Raw genomic sequence first — 17,820 nt, 5'->3', positions numbered from 1 at the left:
ATTCATAGTAATAAGAATGTGGCTTAATGCTGCTCTGAATAGATAATTTTCTCAGTGATTGTGGTGGGTGGTGTCGGTGAGATACCATCACCAGAGGGTGCAAGAATGAGTAAGGAAGATATGTACACTGTCTCCTCCATACTGTGCATTTAGTAGCGGAGATAGTGTTGTCCTACAGCTTTGATACATGCTAAACAGACTCTGAGTGGCCCCCCCAGGCGATGAGCGGCAAACAGTGGCTCCCTACTTCAGTGGCATATTAAATAAGGGGCTGGCAGGGCACTAGACTATGAGGGGTATGTAGTGTTTTCTGTCTTACTGCCTCATAGTTACTGTAGAAGAAATGAATAATGAGGCAAAAGTTTGGCTCCATTAGCTCCAGAAAAGTGCAAAAAAAGTTTTAAATTACATAACTTGTCTGTGATTATAATTGGCTCCAAAGCTTAGTGATATGCAATATGGATTTTTTTCGGTCATATCAGAACTAATATAGTGCATGTCATGGATTACATAAAATACACTCCACTTCAATGTAAATGCTTGAAGCTTCTCGATTCCTCTTGTTTTTCACTATATCTCTGATCAGAGCATCTTATCTTATTTCTCATGTGTCATCACTCCCTGTTTATCATATTTCTTTCTTTTTAATGTGAAATTTTGTATTAATCAGGAAGTTTGGTTGGTGTAGAGAAAGTGGCTGAAGAGGGAGTTTATTCTGTAACATCTGCTAATTATCCCCACTCTCTAGTTCATAGTCTGTTTGATCTGCTGTCCTGTGGAGTATGAGCACATGGCAACAGGTCTGCCAGCAGAGAGGCTGTATTTGGGGCATGGGAGGGCAACCATTGCACACACTACTTACCCTTATGGCTCTCCCTAAAGGTAGCCTGGCTTACCAGATATCTATGGATCCTCGTCGAGATTGTCACCAAATTTAAAAATAAAAATAATAATTAATTTGAGCCTTTCAAAATCTTTAGGAGGCTGTAAACTCACCTCTGATCAAGAAAGGCACAAACCAGGCTGTCAGAGAGGCAGCAGACAAACTGTTACCATCTTCCTTCCATGATCTTTTTATTTTTATGTTTTTACTTTCCAGTTGCATTAGAAGCAACCAGATATGCTTGCTAGAGACACATATTTGCCGTCGTCATATTAAAGCTACACTGTGTAACTCTTTTAGTTTATTCTTAGCTAAAAACACTTAATTCTTTCAAAAATATATGTGCTCATTAATGTACATTTACTTCGTTCAAGTAATAAAGTAATCTTGTGAGTGTATAATATGCCATTGAAAATACATACGGGTTGTAATGTCGGTCGCCATGTTGCCCCTCTATCTTGAAAGTACATTAGCCAAAGGGACATACCTGTTAATTCAAGCTTCGCCTTTCGCGTTTACGTTTGAGTTAACACTCATGGAAGAGGTCGAACTGGAAGCCATGTTAATCTTGGACTACATTGGCCACCATAGAAGTTAAAACGAAATCGGAATTGAGAGGAACAGAAACTAATATTCACTGGATGGTCATATACCTTTTCACCGCTAGATGGGGGTAAACATCACACAGTGTAGCTTTAAAAAAACAGACCCAACACAGTTTGAGTTAGAGTTTAGAGATATGAATCACCAATCCGTTTAGTGCCAGTGAGACACTGCAGAGCAGAGCTCCTTCTTTCCAGAGCAGACAACTTGTACCTGAGAGAGTTAATTAGTGCAAATGCGCAGTTGTGTTATTGGGCCACTGCTGGCAATGAGAGGCACCATTAACACAAAACCCCAGTCCCTCAGATCTGAGCAGTGAAGCACTTCTCATTTGAAATGAAGGTGTGTTAACCTTCACTAAATTTGACATGTATTATGCCATTTTTTTTTTTTTTTTTGAGGTGGGTAAATAAATACCAGTTCAGCCAAAATCCTCCTCCAGGCAAGCTCCCTGTCATCCAAAGTCTAAAAAGTCTTGAGTTTTAAAAGCCTAAAGTCAAAATCCAGATCTCAAAGACACTAGTAATGACAAAGCTGTCATTTCTTGGAATTTAATTTAATTTATTATTATTCCCATGACATTATCTTACAGATGAAAATATGTTTGGCTCTACCAAAATAAGAGTGAATAAAAAGCATCTTAAACATGTATGAACAATCAAGTGCCTGTTATTTGTTATTACTTACATTACAAAGTATGAATACATAAATACAATTCAAGATTTTACACTTTAAATAGATTGAAAAAACAAAACAAAACATTATTGCATGTCCACACTACAGCTGAGCAAGTCCAAACTCACTCTACCCTACTAACAACACAGAAAATAAAATCAAATAAAACAGGGATGTCTTCCCCCAAACTGGTGAACACTGCTAAATCCATTAAGAGATGCAATAGCTCAAACACATGCTGTATTTCTGCACCAAGTAATCATGTCAATTTGCTTTAAAAAAAAATATAATGAAAAAATAATAATAATAATCTGAATTTTATCATGAATTATTCTGAAGTTTCATGTACATTTTGCTTAGTCAGTTTAACTTTGCTCAAGGATATTTCCCCTAGTTCTTCATTAATAAAACCCTTTGAATACTTGCTGGGTAACTATAAAAATATGCTAATTATGCTTATTACTAATTGAAAAAGGCATTAACATTCTAATTTGACTTCAGGTTATGCTTAGTTTCAGCCAACTGCTGAATGGGCTCAACTGCTGATAAATCACAGTGCGGTAGGGCAGGAGAGGATCATCTGGGTGTTAATGCGGGGAGACGATGGCTGTATAAAGAATGGAATGGTAAACAACAGGAGAGGTTCATCTGTGTGTTAATGCATAGAAATGGTGGCTGTATAAAAAAAATGGAATGGTAAACAAAAGTAAAAAGTCTTGCAATCTTTGAATTGACACTGCAACACAGAGATTAAACAAAAATAAATCACTACTCAACAAGAACTTTGGCTGAGAGGAGAACCTAAACATCAGAAAGTTCACAGCACAATTGGAGGATATTTCATGTCAGAACTATAGTCTTTTTCATTCTCATTTCCCCTCTCATTCTGACCAGAACTAGCTGATTGGTCCAGGGTGGCGCTGAAGGTCCTGGCTGTGGAAAAGAGGGTGTAGTAGGGGGTGGATCTGCAGAGTGCTGGCAGCAGCAGCAACAGCAGCAGCAGCCATGGGCATTGGACTGAGCATCGTTGGGAGCAGAGAAGTGGAAGGCAAGGGGTGGAGAGTTATCCCAGGAACATGATGGTGAGGGTGAACTGGGTGGAAAGATGAGGCTGGGATCAGGTGGAGGGGTTGAGCTGCCAACATAGTAGCTGGCGGCACTGAAAAGAAGGCAGCAGGAATTGGATGGGCAAATTGGGGCTGAGAGAGGGTGGGGTGAAGGGGTGAAAGCAGGGCAACAGGTGAAGAGTGAGGAGCAATAGAAGAGGGTGGAGAAGAGGGCTGTAGTATGTTGTATGCTAGACAGGCTGAAAGTGTAGTCTGGTCAGGTGGCTCTGCAGTTGGTACTGGTAAATGGCTCATGTCCACAGATACTTGCTCTTGTAGGTGCTGCTGCTGCTGCTGCTGCATGTGCTGCTGGGCCTGGAGCTGAAGCAATTTGTATTTCTCAATCTCATCATTGGTGAAGGTAATTGGTTGCTCAGAAATGGGAGGGGTGGTGCATTTTGGACAGTGAATCCCTGCAATTTCTGCATTGTCTGCTTGGTCTCTGATGTTAAGTGTTTGCGATGAAGTCTTGTCTGGACCCAGAGCTAAAGTAGAACTGATTTCTGTTGATCTATCCTCCTTGGCAATTTCAAGACAGGCATGGGATGCACTGTAATTTTGCCCATGTGTTTGTGGTAAGTGTTCTGAAGTCTTACTCTCAATTTGAGGTATAACTTGTTGATTTGACGGGACAGATGAAGATGTTGGAAGCTGGTTACTAATACTGGCACTTGCATCTTTATTTATCCCTATTTTTCTGGCCCCTTTCTTAATAGAGGGTAATTTACCAATTAGCGGAAGTGAGAGGGTGACATTTGCTTTCTTTACTTTAGGATCCTTCTCAACCAACTGGTCTTTTGGGATTGGCTTAGATTTATGAGTATCATCTTCCTTCCCTATACCTGATTGTAAGGAACTAGACTGAGCTACATTGTTACTTGTAGCTAATGCGGGTGAGTGACCCCTCTTTCTAAGAGGAGAAGATTTGGTCTTGACCAATCTCTCAGATGGCCACCCAGAATGACTGCAATGTTTCTGGCTCTGTCCCGTTGGAGATGGCCTAATATGGGAATTAGACAACCAGTCCCCATTAAGATCAGAGATGCTAATGCTACTAGAGGGACTGGGGCTACGAAAGGACACTGGCTTGTTATACCACTTGTCTTCACTTCTTTCTGAACTTGACCAAGGACATTCTTCCCTCTCCTGGTACCTCCTACCTACAGGGCTAAGTCTTTCATACCACCAATCCCTGACATCCTCTTGAGGTTCAGGACTGTCATAGACTCTATAAAACAACTGCCTGCCTGTATGTTGAGTTCTATGCTCTCTCTGTTTATGCTCCTCAACAATTTTTTTGTTTCTTCTGACGCTGTATCTCTCATGCTGATCTGGGCTGTTATAAACCGTTGAATATTTCCTTTTATTGTAGATGTAAGAGTCTGTGTAATCCCAACTGTCTCCTGTATGTCTGAAATCTCTGCATGGGCTATTACTGTAGTGAGGAACAATGTAAGAGGGACTTCTAATGCAAGACCTGGGCTGACTGTGCTCCTTTCTCAAAGGGTATGGATAGTTTGATCTTGGTGAGGCGGAGCGTCTACCCATGTGGTACACAGGCCATTCTCCATCTGAGGTCAAGTCTGACAGGCCACTCCACGACCCAGATTTGTCACTGTTGGGAGTAGAGGCAGCATCCCTCTTTGACTCATAGGTGTTGTCATACCAGCGATAATTATCCTCTCTTCCTGTCGTGTTGTGAACAGAATATGACAAAGGCCTTCGCCTTACCAAGCGCAGTGCTGACACAAGCCCCCTCATCGTTTGACATTTCTTCCTTTTACGTGCTGGGGCGGAAAGCGAGCTTACAACGATGCTTTTGAGGCTGTGCTCTGGGGTGTCACTTTCATTTGAAGTCTCATCTCTCACTGATCTTTTCCTCTTCCCCAGCTTGTGCCTCCTCTCAGTGCATTCTTGCTTGTATTGTGACTTGTCGGTTGGAGTGCATTGGAATTCAAAGTGTCCTCCAACTTCTGTCTGCGAGCTGGTTTTGAATGCGCACCCCGCTTGCCGGATCTTGACAGCATCTAATTTATACCTACGATTTTTCCCCTTTCTCCTGTGTTTCTGTTTCTTTGGTTTTAAAATGCTTAATTTATCTTCTGGAACATCCTGTGTTTGTGGCATAGCTCTGTCATTCTGGCCAGTGAGCTTGTCAACAACACCAAGATCTGTCCCTTTTGTGCTTTTGTCTCTGTCCTCCTTGTGTTTTATGTAGTAGTAGAGAGGGTTACAGCTGTAAGATACGCGTGGCTTGTCAGAAGTGTACTGCACCAGCTCAAAAGGCCATTTTGTCACACTTCCGTCCTTGCTGACTACATTGAGGAAAGAATCTATATTTTCATCCTTGCACACTCTGTGTATTTTATACTCTTCTGTCTCTTTTTCTGATACACAGTCCTTCCCATTATGCATAGTACCCAGTTCGCAGATTTTCTGTGTATGGTGGTGTGAGCCTTTGAGTATTTGGAGTTGGCCTTGGGCCATGGTACCCTGTCCATCTGTGTAAACAGTAGGGCCGGGGCACTTGAGGCATTCTCTCCCCTCTGATCCCGCATAAGCCCGCTCTGCTCTGGGCCTCTGCCCCCCATCATGCAATCTGTCCTCTGAACCAGCTGGCTTCCAGTTTGCTCCAGGACTGTGTGTGTCAGGAAACCCCAGCTTCTCTGGGTGACTTGTGCTGTAGTTTGCCTGAATTTCAGAGCTCTCCACATGTTTTGCTTGTGCTTCCGTTTGAGGTGTTTGAGAGTCTTCATCCACCCAGCCCAGAGTCAGTGGATCATGGGACAGATCATGGTCATCATTATTTGGGGTTCTGGGTGAGCATGAGCCAGACCACAGGGCTTCCAGGGCGAGTCTGTGCTTGTGGCGCTGGAGCTCTTGATAGTCACTGGCCTCCTCAAGTCCATCACTAAACACAGAAGCACAGGAGTCAAGCTTTAGTTGAGCTCGTCTAGAGAAACAGAATGAGACTCCTGCCCTAGGGCTCCGGTGTCCTGCAGAGGATTTTGTTGGTAAGGGGTGTTTTTCGTGGCATGGCTGTTGATGTGTGGGCATACGAGTGGAGGACAAGCCCTTCAATGAGGTGTTTGTAGAGATAGGATTTGAGTTTTGAACCAAGGATCCTGTTGGTTTTGTGTCAAACTTGCCGCTGCCAGCAGAGAGGATTTGAACAGGATCCTTATCCTTGTTTGTAGACCTTAACTTTGGACCTTTTCTGTCATCACTGTTGGCAAGAATGGAAGACAGTGTTATAATTAGGCAGTGCTGAAAGATCTCAAATCTCTTTAAATCTAATATAGTGCATGCATTATATAAAGAATGCATTTACAGCACATACTCACATTGAGACTAAATATATTATGATTTACCTGTCTCTTTGCTGTTTGAGCTGTGCAAGCTGGTGCAGTCGTTTCAGAGCTCGTTTCTGTTTTTTCTCATCTTTCCAGGACTTGGAGGAGACATTGCGTGCAAATTCTCTCTGCTTCAACTCTTTCAGCCTCTGTAAGACAAAACAGACAGATGATAATGAGAGATAAGAAGTTCTGAAAACTTAAGGCTTTCCTTGAAAACAGCATTTGTTTGGCTTGGATAAAGACCATAAAGAATGCATATCCAGGAGGAAAAAATAAACTTAAATTCAGGTCTAAGCTGGGGTTCAATTAGGGCAGAACAATCCAAAACAGCCTTACGACACTTTTGATTAAAAAAAAAAAAGATACAAAAATATCTCTTTCTAACGCTTCTGTTAAGACTACAGTCAATCAATTTCCCACATAAAAGGCTGGAAAAGGCACAGACCACATCGATGGATGCCTGTCTGTATACTGTATAACTTCATCCCTTTAGGGTAGAGGAGAAAAAAAATTGAAACAATGAAAACAAAATCAGCAAGTCAAGTCAAAAGACAACCACGAAACAATAAAAGTGTCAGTGGTGCCTGATTTTGTTCCGCAGACATGAACGGAAAGTCATATGATCACAGCCAAACACTTTTGACTTTACTCAGCAAGGGAATTTAAGAGAAAGCCATATTTGTCTTGACTCATGAAAGGCATTGACAATGTAACTCACTGCACCCCCTCTCTCCACAGTACACAGATGACATAGGTGTTTAATTTGGTCTGGTAATAAAATACAATCACACATGAAAGTAAGGGGAAAAAAACACACTGCTGTCTTAAATTATTAGCCAAAATATGGAAATGGGCTATGACGTGTGTGTTTCAAACTCAAAGTACCTTAGGTTTTTTCAAAACTCTTGTATTTTTGTGATCACATGCATGCACAACCTATACCAAGATTTTGTTGGTGGTATGAAGGGAGTGCCAAGAGGAGGACAGTTCCCCTCTGCTACATAGTGACAAGCACTGACAGGGAAAAAACTGTATCTGTGAGACGTTAGCAAGCTAACTCCCAACAGAGGTTGCTTACTTTATACAGCAAAACACACTAATGATGCCTGCTTCTAGGGAGCCTCACAGAAGAGAGCTTGTCAGAGTATATACACACACTCACTAGAGGAACCACAAAAATGTCAGTGTATACTCGAATAAAAACCTTCACCTTTCAAAAACAACATTGATATGATAAATTATCAAACTTAGATTTCATTTAAAAACTGTTAATTCAGTAAACAATACTTTAATTTATAAACAGATTGCTGATGATATTATAGCACACAGTTTGTTAATTCATTATCATGATGAGAGATGAATGGTTTTGATTAATTTTGTGGCGACATCACACATTTCCATACATGTAAAATGTGCTGCAAATAAGAGTCACTTAGAGAGAATGAAGTAAAAAAAAAAAACACAATTTGCCTTGTCTTCAGATTCTGACCTTTGCTCATCAAAAAAAAGGCAGAATGTGAGTGCTGTTTCATTCTAAAAAAGCATAATAATACCACAGATCTGTTACAAAACCTACGTAGAGAGCAGCCTCGCTGCATAGTGGCTACATAAGAAACTGCCTTCTAAGTAGGTTGTTGCATTTAAAAGCATGACACACAGACAAGTGGAATGGAAAAAAATGCAAGGTCTTCAGGTGCGTTTTTTTAAAAGGTTTTTTTTTTTAAAGCACAATGGTCAAACGTCTATCTCGTGCAGGCTTACATGGACAAATAATGGAAAAGCAGTGTAGCGGAAGGCAAAAAACGAAGGCAGTATCTACCAGTTATAGAACTTTGGAAAGCACTACAATACACTGATAAAGAGTGAAATAATTTCAATAGTATTTGAAGTTAGCATGTTGCTAAGCTAACAACCTCTCTAAAAAGTAAAAAAAAAAAAAATTCACAGCAATATATCATTTAATATAAAGAAATATAATTTTAAATATGCGCTGCACTATTTATCTATACTTTTGAGAGAATGAAATTCATTATTTGAAATAATTTATCTCTGCCTTAATCTTGGATTTATTTTCCATAGGCTTAGACATTCAAGTCTCATAGAAATATGCTAAATCCCATGTTTTAAAATAATAACCCATCAGGTCAGCCTCATTTTCTAATTAAGTGATACTCCAGAAAGCACTGCTCTCTCTCCCTCAACACAATGATGGTTTTGACAGAATGAGATGTTTATGGTATAAAACCATTCCATGACTGATATCATTGATAAGGCACATTAAAGCATATGTCTAAATGCTCTACTCATAATTAGCTTTGGATATCCTCATATCCATGATGCCTTACAATTTGGCCTACATAAGATAATTTCCACTTTCAGCGAAACATCTGTCTCATGAATAATTGACAGATAAGAAAGAACGAGATAAGAGAACAAAATAATATTTAAACCATCCAATGGAAACAATATTTTAAACTGTCAAAAATAACTCATGTACTCTGATCACACTGACTGGGCAAGAATCAAAAATATTTAGTATAGACATGTAAAAGGATTTTTAAAACCTAATTTTTGTTGTTCAGTCCTTGTTGTACTACAGTTTCTCATGTGGCATGAACTGCAACGCACAAACACACACTTTAACCCTGAGTTGGGTTGGGATTAATGAGAATTGGAGGTGATGCGATGCTCTAATTGACCTCCAACCTCCAGTCCATTAAATCAATTCTGTTGTGTGCTGATGATCAAACACTGACAGATTAATCAATGTAGAAGAACAGAGGTTTGTCTGCATGTGATGTGCAAGGATAGACCCTTTAGAGTTTTATTGACTTACATGTCTTTTTACTAGGATATAAAAAAAGCCAATTACGATACTTTTTATCAACCTTTAGCAGAGGTAGCTATTCTGAATCTTAATTCATGAGTAAAGCAGCATCTTGCATCTTCTATAGCGCCGGTCCCTTTGATATCTGCATCTCAACTACTCTGAGATTCACCAGCTGAGATAACAGACCTCAAAGGGTTTTACGTTGCTTCTAAAAATCCTAATGTTAATAGACCTTAAAGGAATCCCATCAATGCATGCAGGGTAAAGAGCCTATATCAGAGGATATAAAGGCACTATAGTGGAAACTACGGCCGATGTTCATGGCATTTTAAAGACTATAAAATGCTGTGAACTTCACATAGCATAAGGTTTTCATTAGTTCTCTTTTTCATGGTTAAGCCTCTGTAAAAAAAAAATCTAAAACTGGACGTGTTTATTGGTGCTGGCCTGGCTGGTGGGATCACACCAAATGAGCGATTGAACAAACAAAGAAATTAAAAGGACAAAAAAATAAATAAATAAAAACACCATGTTAACCATGCCGCTCCTGCTTTACTCTCATTCTCTATGAGCTTTCAAGCTGCACCACTTCTGTTCACATTATTTTAGTGCAAAATCCTGCATCTTACTCACTAACTAACCGTGATCAAGATTTTAACTAGATGCTAAATGTACTAAAAAAAGTATTTCAATTAAGTAACTGTCATTCTTTTCAGCACAAACACACATCATATTTGAATAATATACATAAATTATATACTTTATGTAAATTAGACTTGTTACCAAATGATTGTTTTATAATTTGCAACAATTTATCTGTCACAATTTACATAGCATCCACAAGTGGTAAATGGAAGTTCATTTAAAAGGGATGCTTTTGTATTGATCATCACAGCAGTAACTCATGAAATGATGATTGAATGGAGACGAATGTTAGACGTGCCATGAATTCCTTTAGTGAACCGGCTGCAAGAACCCTTTCTCTTCTATTTATCTGTCTCTACCTCGCTCTTATATTAAAGGGTTAGTTCACCCAAAAATGAAAATTAAGTAATTAATTACTCACCCCCATGCTGTACCAACCCCGTAAGACCTTTTGTTCGTTCATCTTCAGAACACAAATGAAAATATTTTTTTGATTAAAGTCCCCGTGAACCGGAAGTTGCAAACGATTTTTCTCCAGTGCTGTGACGTATTTCCAAGTGAAACGGAATATTGAACAGAGGGCAGGGTTTTACTCTAGCGCTCCTCCTCTCCATCTCTCGCTCATAGCAAACTAACGGTTTGAGGGGAGTGGTTAAGCGTTTCCCCACCCAAACTGTGAAACCTACGTCATCAGAAAAAGAAACCGTTCCAGACCGGAAGTAACTTTTCAGATTTTGATTGAAGATTACTAAGGTAAAACATTTTTTTAAATATATATTCACTTGCACGGATTAATTGTTCACCACAAGACTAGTAATATGCGCTAACAAAATAAATAGGTTCAATTTTGATTTCACGGGTACTTTAAATTCGAGAGGTGGATCACTGCTACATAGTCTGCCTAAGGGATTGAAACTTGACGGCCCAGAAAGTCATTGAAGAAAATGTTTAAATATTCCCTGTGACTACAGTGACTCAACTATTTAACTAAGTTTATCAAGCGACGAGAATACTTTTTGTGCAAAAAAAAAACAAACAAAAAAAATAACGACTTTATATGAGAGTTCAAGAAATTTCCATGACGCATGCGCAAGAACTGCGTTCTTCTTCTATTAATTCTTGTTCAGTTCTCGTGCATGCTTTGTGGAAATCTCTTGAACTCTCGTCTCAGGCCTACAAGGAAGAAAAGGAATAGTCGAATAAAGTCGTTATTTTCGTTTGTTTGTTTTTTTCGCACAAAAAGTATTCTCCTTGCTTGATAAACTTAGTTAAGCCACTGTAGTCACATGGTATATTTAAACATTTTCTTCAATGACTTTCTGGGCTGTCAAGTTTCAATCCCTTAGGCAGCCTTTGTAGCAGTGATCCAGCTCTCTTAATCAAAAATATCTTCATTTGTGTTCCGAAGATGAACGAAGGTCGTTGGTACAGCATGGGGGTGAGTAATTAATTACTTAATTTTCATTTTCATTTAATTACTTGATAGTTCATTTTTGGGTGAACTATCTCTTTAAGGAACAAATCTCCATGTCAAAAACAACATATGAGTCTCAAACTGTATTCTATTACAAACACATTTAATACACGCACATTACTCATAACACTAACCAATGATTCATACACAAACACAGGTGCAATGGTAGAGTGAAATCTGGTCTGACAGCTGACACTGACTGTGAACTCGGCCTCACTGTAGATATTAGCAGATTTGCCATTTTAGCACTGGGACAAGAGCAGGCTGTTCCCTAATTGGCTGAAACATCTCTGTCCACCTCACAGAGCTCAGACATGGAGGTGTCACCTTGTAACATTTCACCAGGAACAGGCCTTTAAAGAGCTGAATTTCTTTCTGCTACTTTTTTTTTTGCACAAATTTGAAAGTCATTGTGGTTCATCTGCTCCCTTCAGTTTGGGTCACGCAGACAGCTGTCATCTTTACAAGCTTCAGTGCCAATCATGGCTGCCTTGTTCAATCATGTAACATTAAATGCAGATCTTCCTACAAAAGGGATAGTTCAATTCCTTGTTTACACTCTTGGACAAGATTCTGCTATATTATATACTGCAGAATATCTGTGACATGATTGTAATACTCGCCAAGCAGAAAACTATTGTTTACTTGTCAGTTCAGTTGAGCAGGCTTTGTTGATTATATATTTATTACTTTGGAAACCGAATGCCAGTCAACATTGCAAATTGACATATTAATTCAGAATTCAGTTGATGTATTCATATTTTGGCTGTTTTCAGTGTCTTTACATGTGCCTCATCCAACTGAAACCGGATTTATTTATTACGAATAATCCTATCTTTAGCTTTTATCCATACAGTTCCAATAAATAAAAGAAAATAGTCCAAATCGTCAAGTATTTAATGTACTTGAATTTTGGAATTTGGAAGCACATTTTAATAAAGTTGAATACATTTCATAACACTGAAAAATATAATCTTTAGCTTGAATCTCAAAATGAATATCCATTTAGATTTATTTTCAGCAGCTATTTCTCCAGTCTTCAGTGTCACATGATCATATTTATCATACAACTATTAATATAATAATATGCATATGCTTTGCAGTTGTTGTTATTATTATAATAATTATTTTGATATGGCCACCAAAATCCATTATTACTAATAGAGGATTCTAAATGGCTAATTTTAGTCTGCCTGAACACTAATACATTTCATAACAAAAATGTAATCTTTAGCAAATCTGAAAATTAACTTCATTTTTCATACTGTACATTATAACAGTGTAATGGTGAAATTAATTAATTTTATTCTAAGGGTGTATTTTATATTTGTATTTTATTTTTATTTTTTTGTACAAAAAATAGTATAGTACCAGCAATTTATCAATTTTGGTATTAACATCAAAATTAGTATTGGCATCTGAAAAAAGTTAATATCTTGCATTGCAAGTCCTTTTTTTCCCCCCGTCAATTTACAAATACTGTTTCTGCAACAACACTCTTTACCCGTCCTGTTTGTCGAGTTAACCGGAGACACCTGCGTATGCATACGACTGCGAGGGTATGTGTGTGTGTGTGTGTGTGGGGTCCTTCTTCTTGCTCCAGTTTCCCTAGTTAAATCTGCTGTATTGTGACAGGCCTCCCTAGACCTCCTGAGCACATGTGAGCAACATTAGTCAGCCTGCCTCCCAGTCTAAAACCTGACACACACAACAAACAGGTGGGAATGCCTCTCTCTCTTTTACACATGAGAAAAAGCATCAAGCGGCACTAAGAAACAGAGAGAATATTCTGTGCATAATGAAGCATTGAAACGGAATAGACTGCGCACCTGTGTACGTGTGTGTCTGCGTATGTGTGTGAGTTGTCTAACACCGTTCCATCTGTCTGTTCTTCCCCTCAGGTATAGCTGGTCCTCTGATGCTTTCAAAATGAGTCATATCTTCCCCTCTTCCTTTCTAACTCGGTTTCTTTTTTTAACACTGTGCACTCTTGTACCTTTATCGGGATGTGGCAGGTGGAGATGAATAGAGCCTCAGCTGGACTGCGGAGACCCTGGAGAGCTCCAGGCGTTTGACAAGGGCAGAAGACAATAAGAGCCTACTCATCCTGACAGTCTACAGAGAGAGCAGTGCACCGCTTTCTCGGTCTCCCACTCATCCCATAGTGCACTGCACTGTGAAACAGGCAATCCCCTTCCCTCGATCTTCCTGCAGCCCACAAAACTACTTTTTTACTTTGCCTTTGTCATTGAGCGGGGTCAGTTTGCTAACACTGTCCTCCTCCTCCTCCTCCTCCTGAGGAATATGAAGAGACCAAGACCATGAGAGACAGCGTGTAAGTCATTCTCGAAGGGCTATCAACAGAAAATAGAATCATTGAAAGAGTGAGCACTGTAAAAAGTTATCAGTTGACTTAACTTAAAAAAGTGAGGCAAGTTCACATAACTTAATTTTTTTCCCCAATAACACACAATTTATTTACTTAATAATTTTAAGGCAATAGGTTTCCTCACTTTTTTAAGTTAAGTCAACTGATCACTTTTTAGTGTGACAACACTTTTTAAAAGATTTGAGTTGGCAGATTTCACAGAAAATCATGTAGTGTATGATGGTCACAAACTCAAACTTCAATGTTATTCCATTCAGTTGGAAGATATCAAAAATGTTTGATATTTTGAGCTGATTTTAGAACACATTGTTTTCAATGGTCACATGTCTGTGAAGAAGCAAGTCACGTGTTTCTGTGCGAGTTTGTTGTGTTCGTATGATTTGAAAGTCGTGTGATCCTCAGTTGTTTAGTGTATGATGCCCAGTTTTTCCCATGTAACTATTTACAAAGTCGGCAACTGAATAACGCCTAGTGTTTTTAAAAATCTGTTCAAGTTGTGTATTCTAGCCTTAAGACAAACAAACAAACTCGATTGCAGGATGGATTGTCATATCGTTACGTATGTTCAATACATTCTACTGAAACCACTTTAGGTAATGTTCAATGGTATAGACATGTAATGCCTACATATTATCATGTAATTGGTTAAAATTAAGATAGCCCCAGTAATGTGATTTTATATAAAATTAAAAGATATTCACAACAGCTGAAAAGTTTGGGGTCAGTAAGATTTTTGCTCACCAAGGCAACATTAATTTATTTTTTATTAAAAATACAGTAAAAGCTGTAATATTGTGAAGTACTAATACAATTTAAAACAATTTTTTTCTATTTCAAAATTTATTTAATGTAATTTAGTCTTCTGATGGAACAAATCTGAATTACTGCAGTATTGAATGTCACATGATCCTTCAGAAATCATTCTAATATGCTGATTTGGTGCCCAAGTAACATTTATTCTAATATTGAAAATGTTGATTTACTATTTAATATTTTTGTGAAAAAAAGAACAACATTTATTTGAAATAAAAAATTCAGTAACAATACAAACACCTTTACTTTCATGCACTTTTGATCAATTTATTGCATCCTTGCTAAAAAAAAAAAGAAAATAAAAAAAAGAAAATAATCGTACTGACCCACAACTTTTAAAATGTAATATAAATATATATATAACATTTTTGATATGTTTTGATATGGCCACCACTTTAAAAACAATCTATTATTATGACATGAATGGCTCATGTTATTCTGGATAAACAAAATCCACATTTTGATTTACAAGGTCGCAGGACAAGTTACGCATTCAACAAGCTTTGTTGTTCCTGGAGCGACATTCCCCAACCTTTCAAATCAGTGGGCTCTGATTGCTTGGTAGGAATGTTGTTCCAAGCAACAACAAAGAAAGCTGATCCAAGAATGTGTCCTGCTTGTGACAAGCAGGACACGTTCTTGAATCAGCTTGTGTAAATCACAATGAGCATAAAGAAATCAATGTCAAAGACCCCTCCCTTGAGTATGTGCACTAGTAGTGCTGTTTGCTAGTAGACAAGATTTTACTCAGCATTCAGTGTGATTTAGAAAAGGGTACCATGTAACAAAGACAGATAGATTGCCACTTTGCCCATTAAACATTACTAATGGCTGTGCATTACCTCTGCTCTACTGTGTGGCATCAATTCAGCACGTTCTCACTTCTTCAAATCCATGGCTGCCGGATAAAAAAAAGCCACCTATATTACGCCACCTTCAGTACACTCTCTGTTGGGAGTCTGCGCCAATCACACTCAGCCTAATCTCATCACTGCTTATTCTGTGGCCAACTGCAGTTGGTGCAGAGAGGCAGTGATAAGCCTCAGGCATTTACTTGAAAAGAAAATGAAAAACTCCCTCTCTTTCTCCCTTCTCTCAGCGCGAACCATCTCTATGGACAGTTTCGTGCCGAGCGAGAGCATTTTCCTCAAGAAGGACATTTAATAAAATTCCTGCAAATATGATAAAACCCCACGCATGAGAAGCACCTATCTAGCAATTTGGAACTCAAACTAAAGATTACAGACTACCATCTGAAACAATGCATCTTCCGCAAACCTTTTCCTGACAGCCACGAGCAAAGGAACCTACTATATGTAATCCTCGGCCGAGATTTGGATGCTGCTGTTTTAACGTCGATTATAAACTGTCACTCTCATTCACCCCAGGAGGAAAACATCAACATGTGGATTATCCTCACCCCAATCTGCACGTTCACAGGCAGATAATCCACCAAAGACACTTCCAATATCCTCTGATGCACACCGTGCACGGGGCTCATGGGTTGAGTGTTAGTGTTGGGCTGCAGGCAAAAAGCTGTCTGCTAAAACTCTCTTAGACCCTCTTCAGCAGCTCCAAAGATGACAGGCTGTCAGGTTAGGTGATCTGTAACATTTGTGTGTTGCGTATATGTTTGAATGCTGTAATGAGTATGTGTGTAAGGTGCCTGAGAGGATCAGGAAAGGAGACCCTTTGAAGCCTAGAGAATGCGAGTGAGAGGGAGGAGAGAAAAGGAGATTTGGAACCGGATATTGCAGGAAGGTGCAGTAAGGCGCTTTCGGGGGAAGCTTTCATCCACACAGAGGCTGTTTCTCCTGCTGTACACACATAAACACAGGTTAAAAAATGCTCTCTTTATACGCGAGACTGTGGAGTGTTGCACCATATTTTGTTTCAACATCTACTCCCTAGTGTTTTTGCGCTCTGTGTCTTAAACTTCAAATTATAGTAGTTTAGAAATGTCCAACTTTTAAACTGTGATCAATGTCAAATACAAAGAGTGCTTTCAAACCTACCCCATCACCAGAATGGGTTGCAACAGTAATAATAATAATAATAAAAAAAAAACATGGACATCAGTTTAAATTTTGTTATGGGGGGAGGGGGGGCCGGGGGGGGTCTGATTGCGATTTCACTTTTTTCATTTTAAATAGTGTGTAATGTTGCTGTTGGTGCATGAACAGTATCTGCAAAGTTGCAGCGCTGAAAGTTCAGCTAGTTATTTTCATAATTTTGCAAGTAGAAAATATTATTTTCTTGTAAAAGCGAAGTCAACAAATAAATCTTGATTTTTAAATTAGATTAGGCTACTCCAAAAAGATCATTTTACAGTAATATATATATATATATATATATATATATATATATATATATATATATATATATATATAGTCATGAGGCTGTAGGTAATCACAGCTCGCTGATATAATTTTCAATAGATAATTAGAATAGAATGAAATTAGAATAATTTCAATAGATTTTTTTTTTCTTACAGGGTTAACTAATTTGTAATTGGTTAAACTGATATGTTATGCATCACTCAGGATCTCATGGTGTGTGTGTGTGTGTTGTCAATACATCTAGTAATAGAACACATCGGTTATATAAGCGCTGTATTTCTAAGCAGATTTTTTTTTTTTTTTTTGTATATCAAAAATGGATATTGACTTGCTGGTAGATGCAGAGAGCCCCTAGCAAATATTCTATTATTGTCTTATCAGATACTCGCAATGCGGCTTTCGAGTAATGACTGGAACATCTAAAATGGCTGTTTACATAACAGAACAGCTCTCACTATCCTCAGGCTTTTAAAAGTTCACGAAGAATCGTACAAATTCCTCCATCTGCTGCAAATGAAGTTTTGTGCAATTATTTGTCTGAGTTTATCCCCTTTTCCATTTATAACTGTTATCCATTCATTCATTTCAGGCTGCTGACTCACTGCTTTTGGCTGAGAGAGCAGACACCACTTTTTCCTCTTCCGTTTTTTTTTTTTTTTTTTTTTTTTCAAAACACTTTCTGAGTGTGAAGCCACACAGGAATAGTT

General features: G+C 38.5%; 1 protein-coding gene across 1 annotated transcript in view; it reads right to left on the bottom strand.

Annotated features, from left to right (window-relative positions):
- Window positions 1-2,032: 2,032 nt before the first annotated feature.
- znf804b (zinc finger protein 804B) overlaps window positions 2,033-17,820 on the bottom strand; it is a 198,794-nt gene continuing 183,006 nt past the window's right edge. Inside the window, exons 3-4 of the mRNA XM_089117712.1 lie at window positions 6,639-6,769; window positions 2,033-6,493 (exon numbers count right to left, since the gene is read on the bottom strand). Of these exons, the coding sequence (XP_088973838.1) occupies window positions 3,058-6,493; window positions 6,639-6,769 (3,567 nt within the window). The 3' untranslated portion in view covers window positions 2,033-3,057. The remainder of the gene's footprint in view (window positions 6,494-6,638; window positions 6,770-17,820) is intronic.

This window comes from Pimephales promelas, chromosome 12 (assembly GCF_988280905.1).
Source record: "Pimephales promelas chromosome 12, fPimPro1.hap1.1, whole genome shotgun sequence".
NCBI classification, from domain to species: Eukaryota; Metazoa; Chordata; class Actinopteri; order Cypriniformes; family Leuciscidae; genus Pimephales; species Pimephales promelas.
Note: the sequence above shows the minus strand (reverse complement) of the source record. Positions and strands in the feature narration are given on the sequence as shown.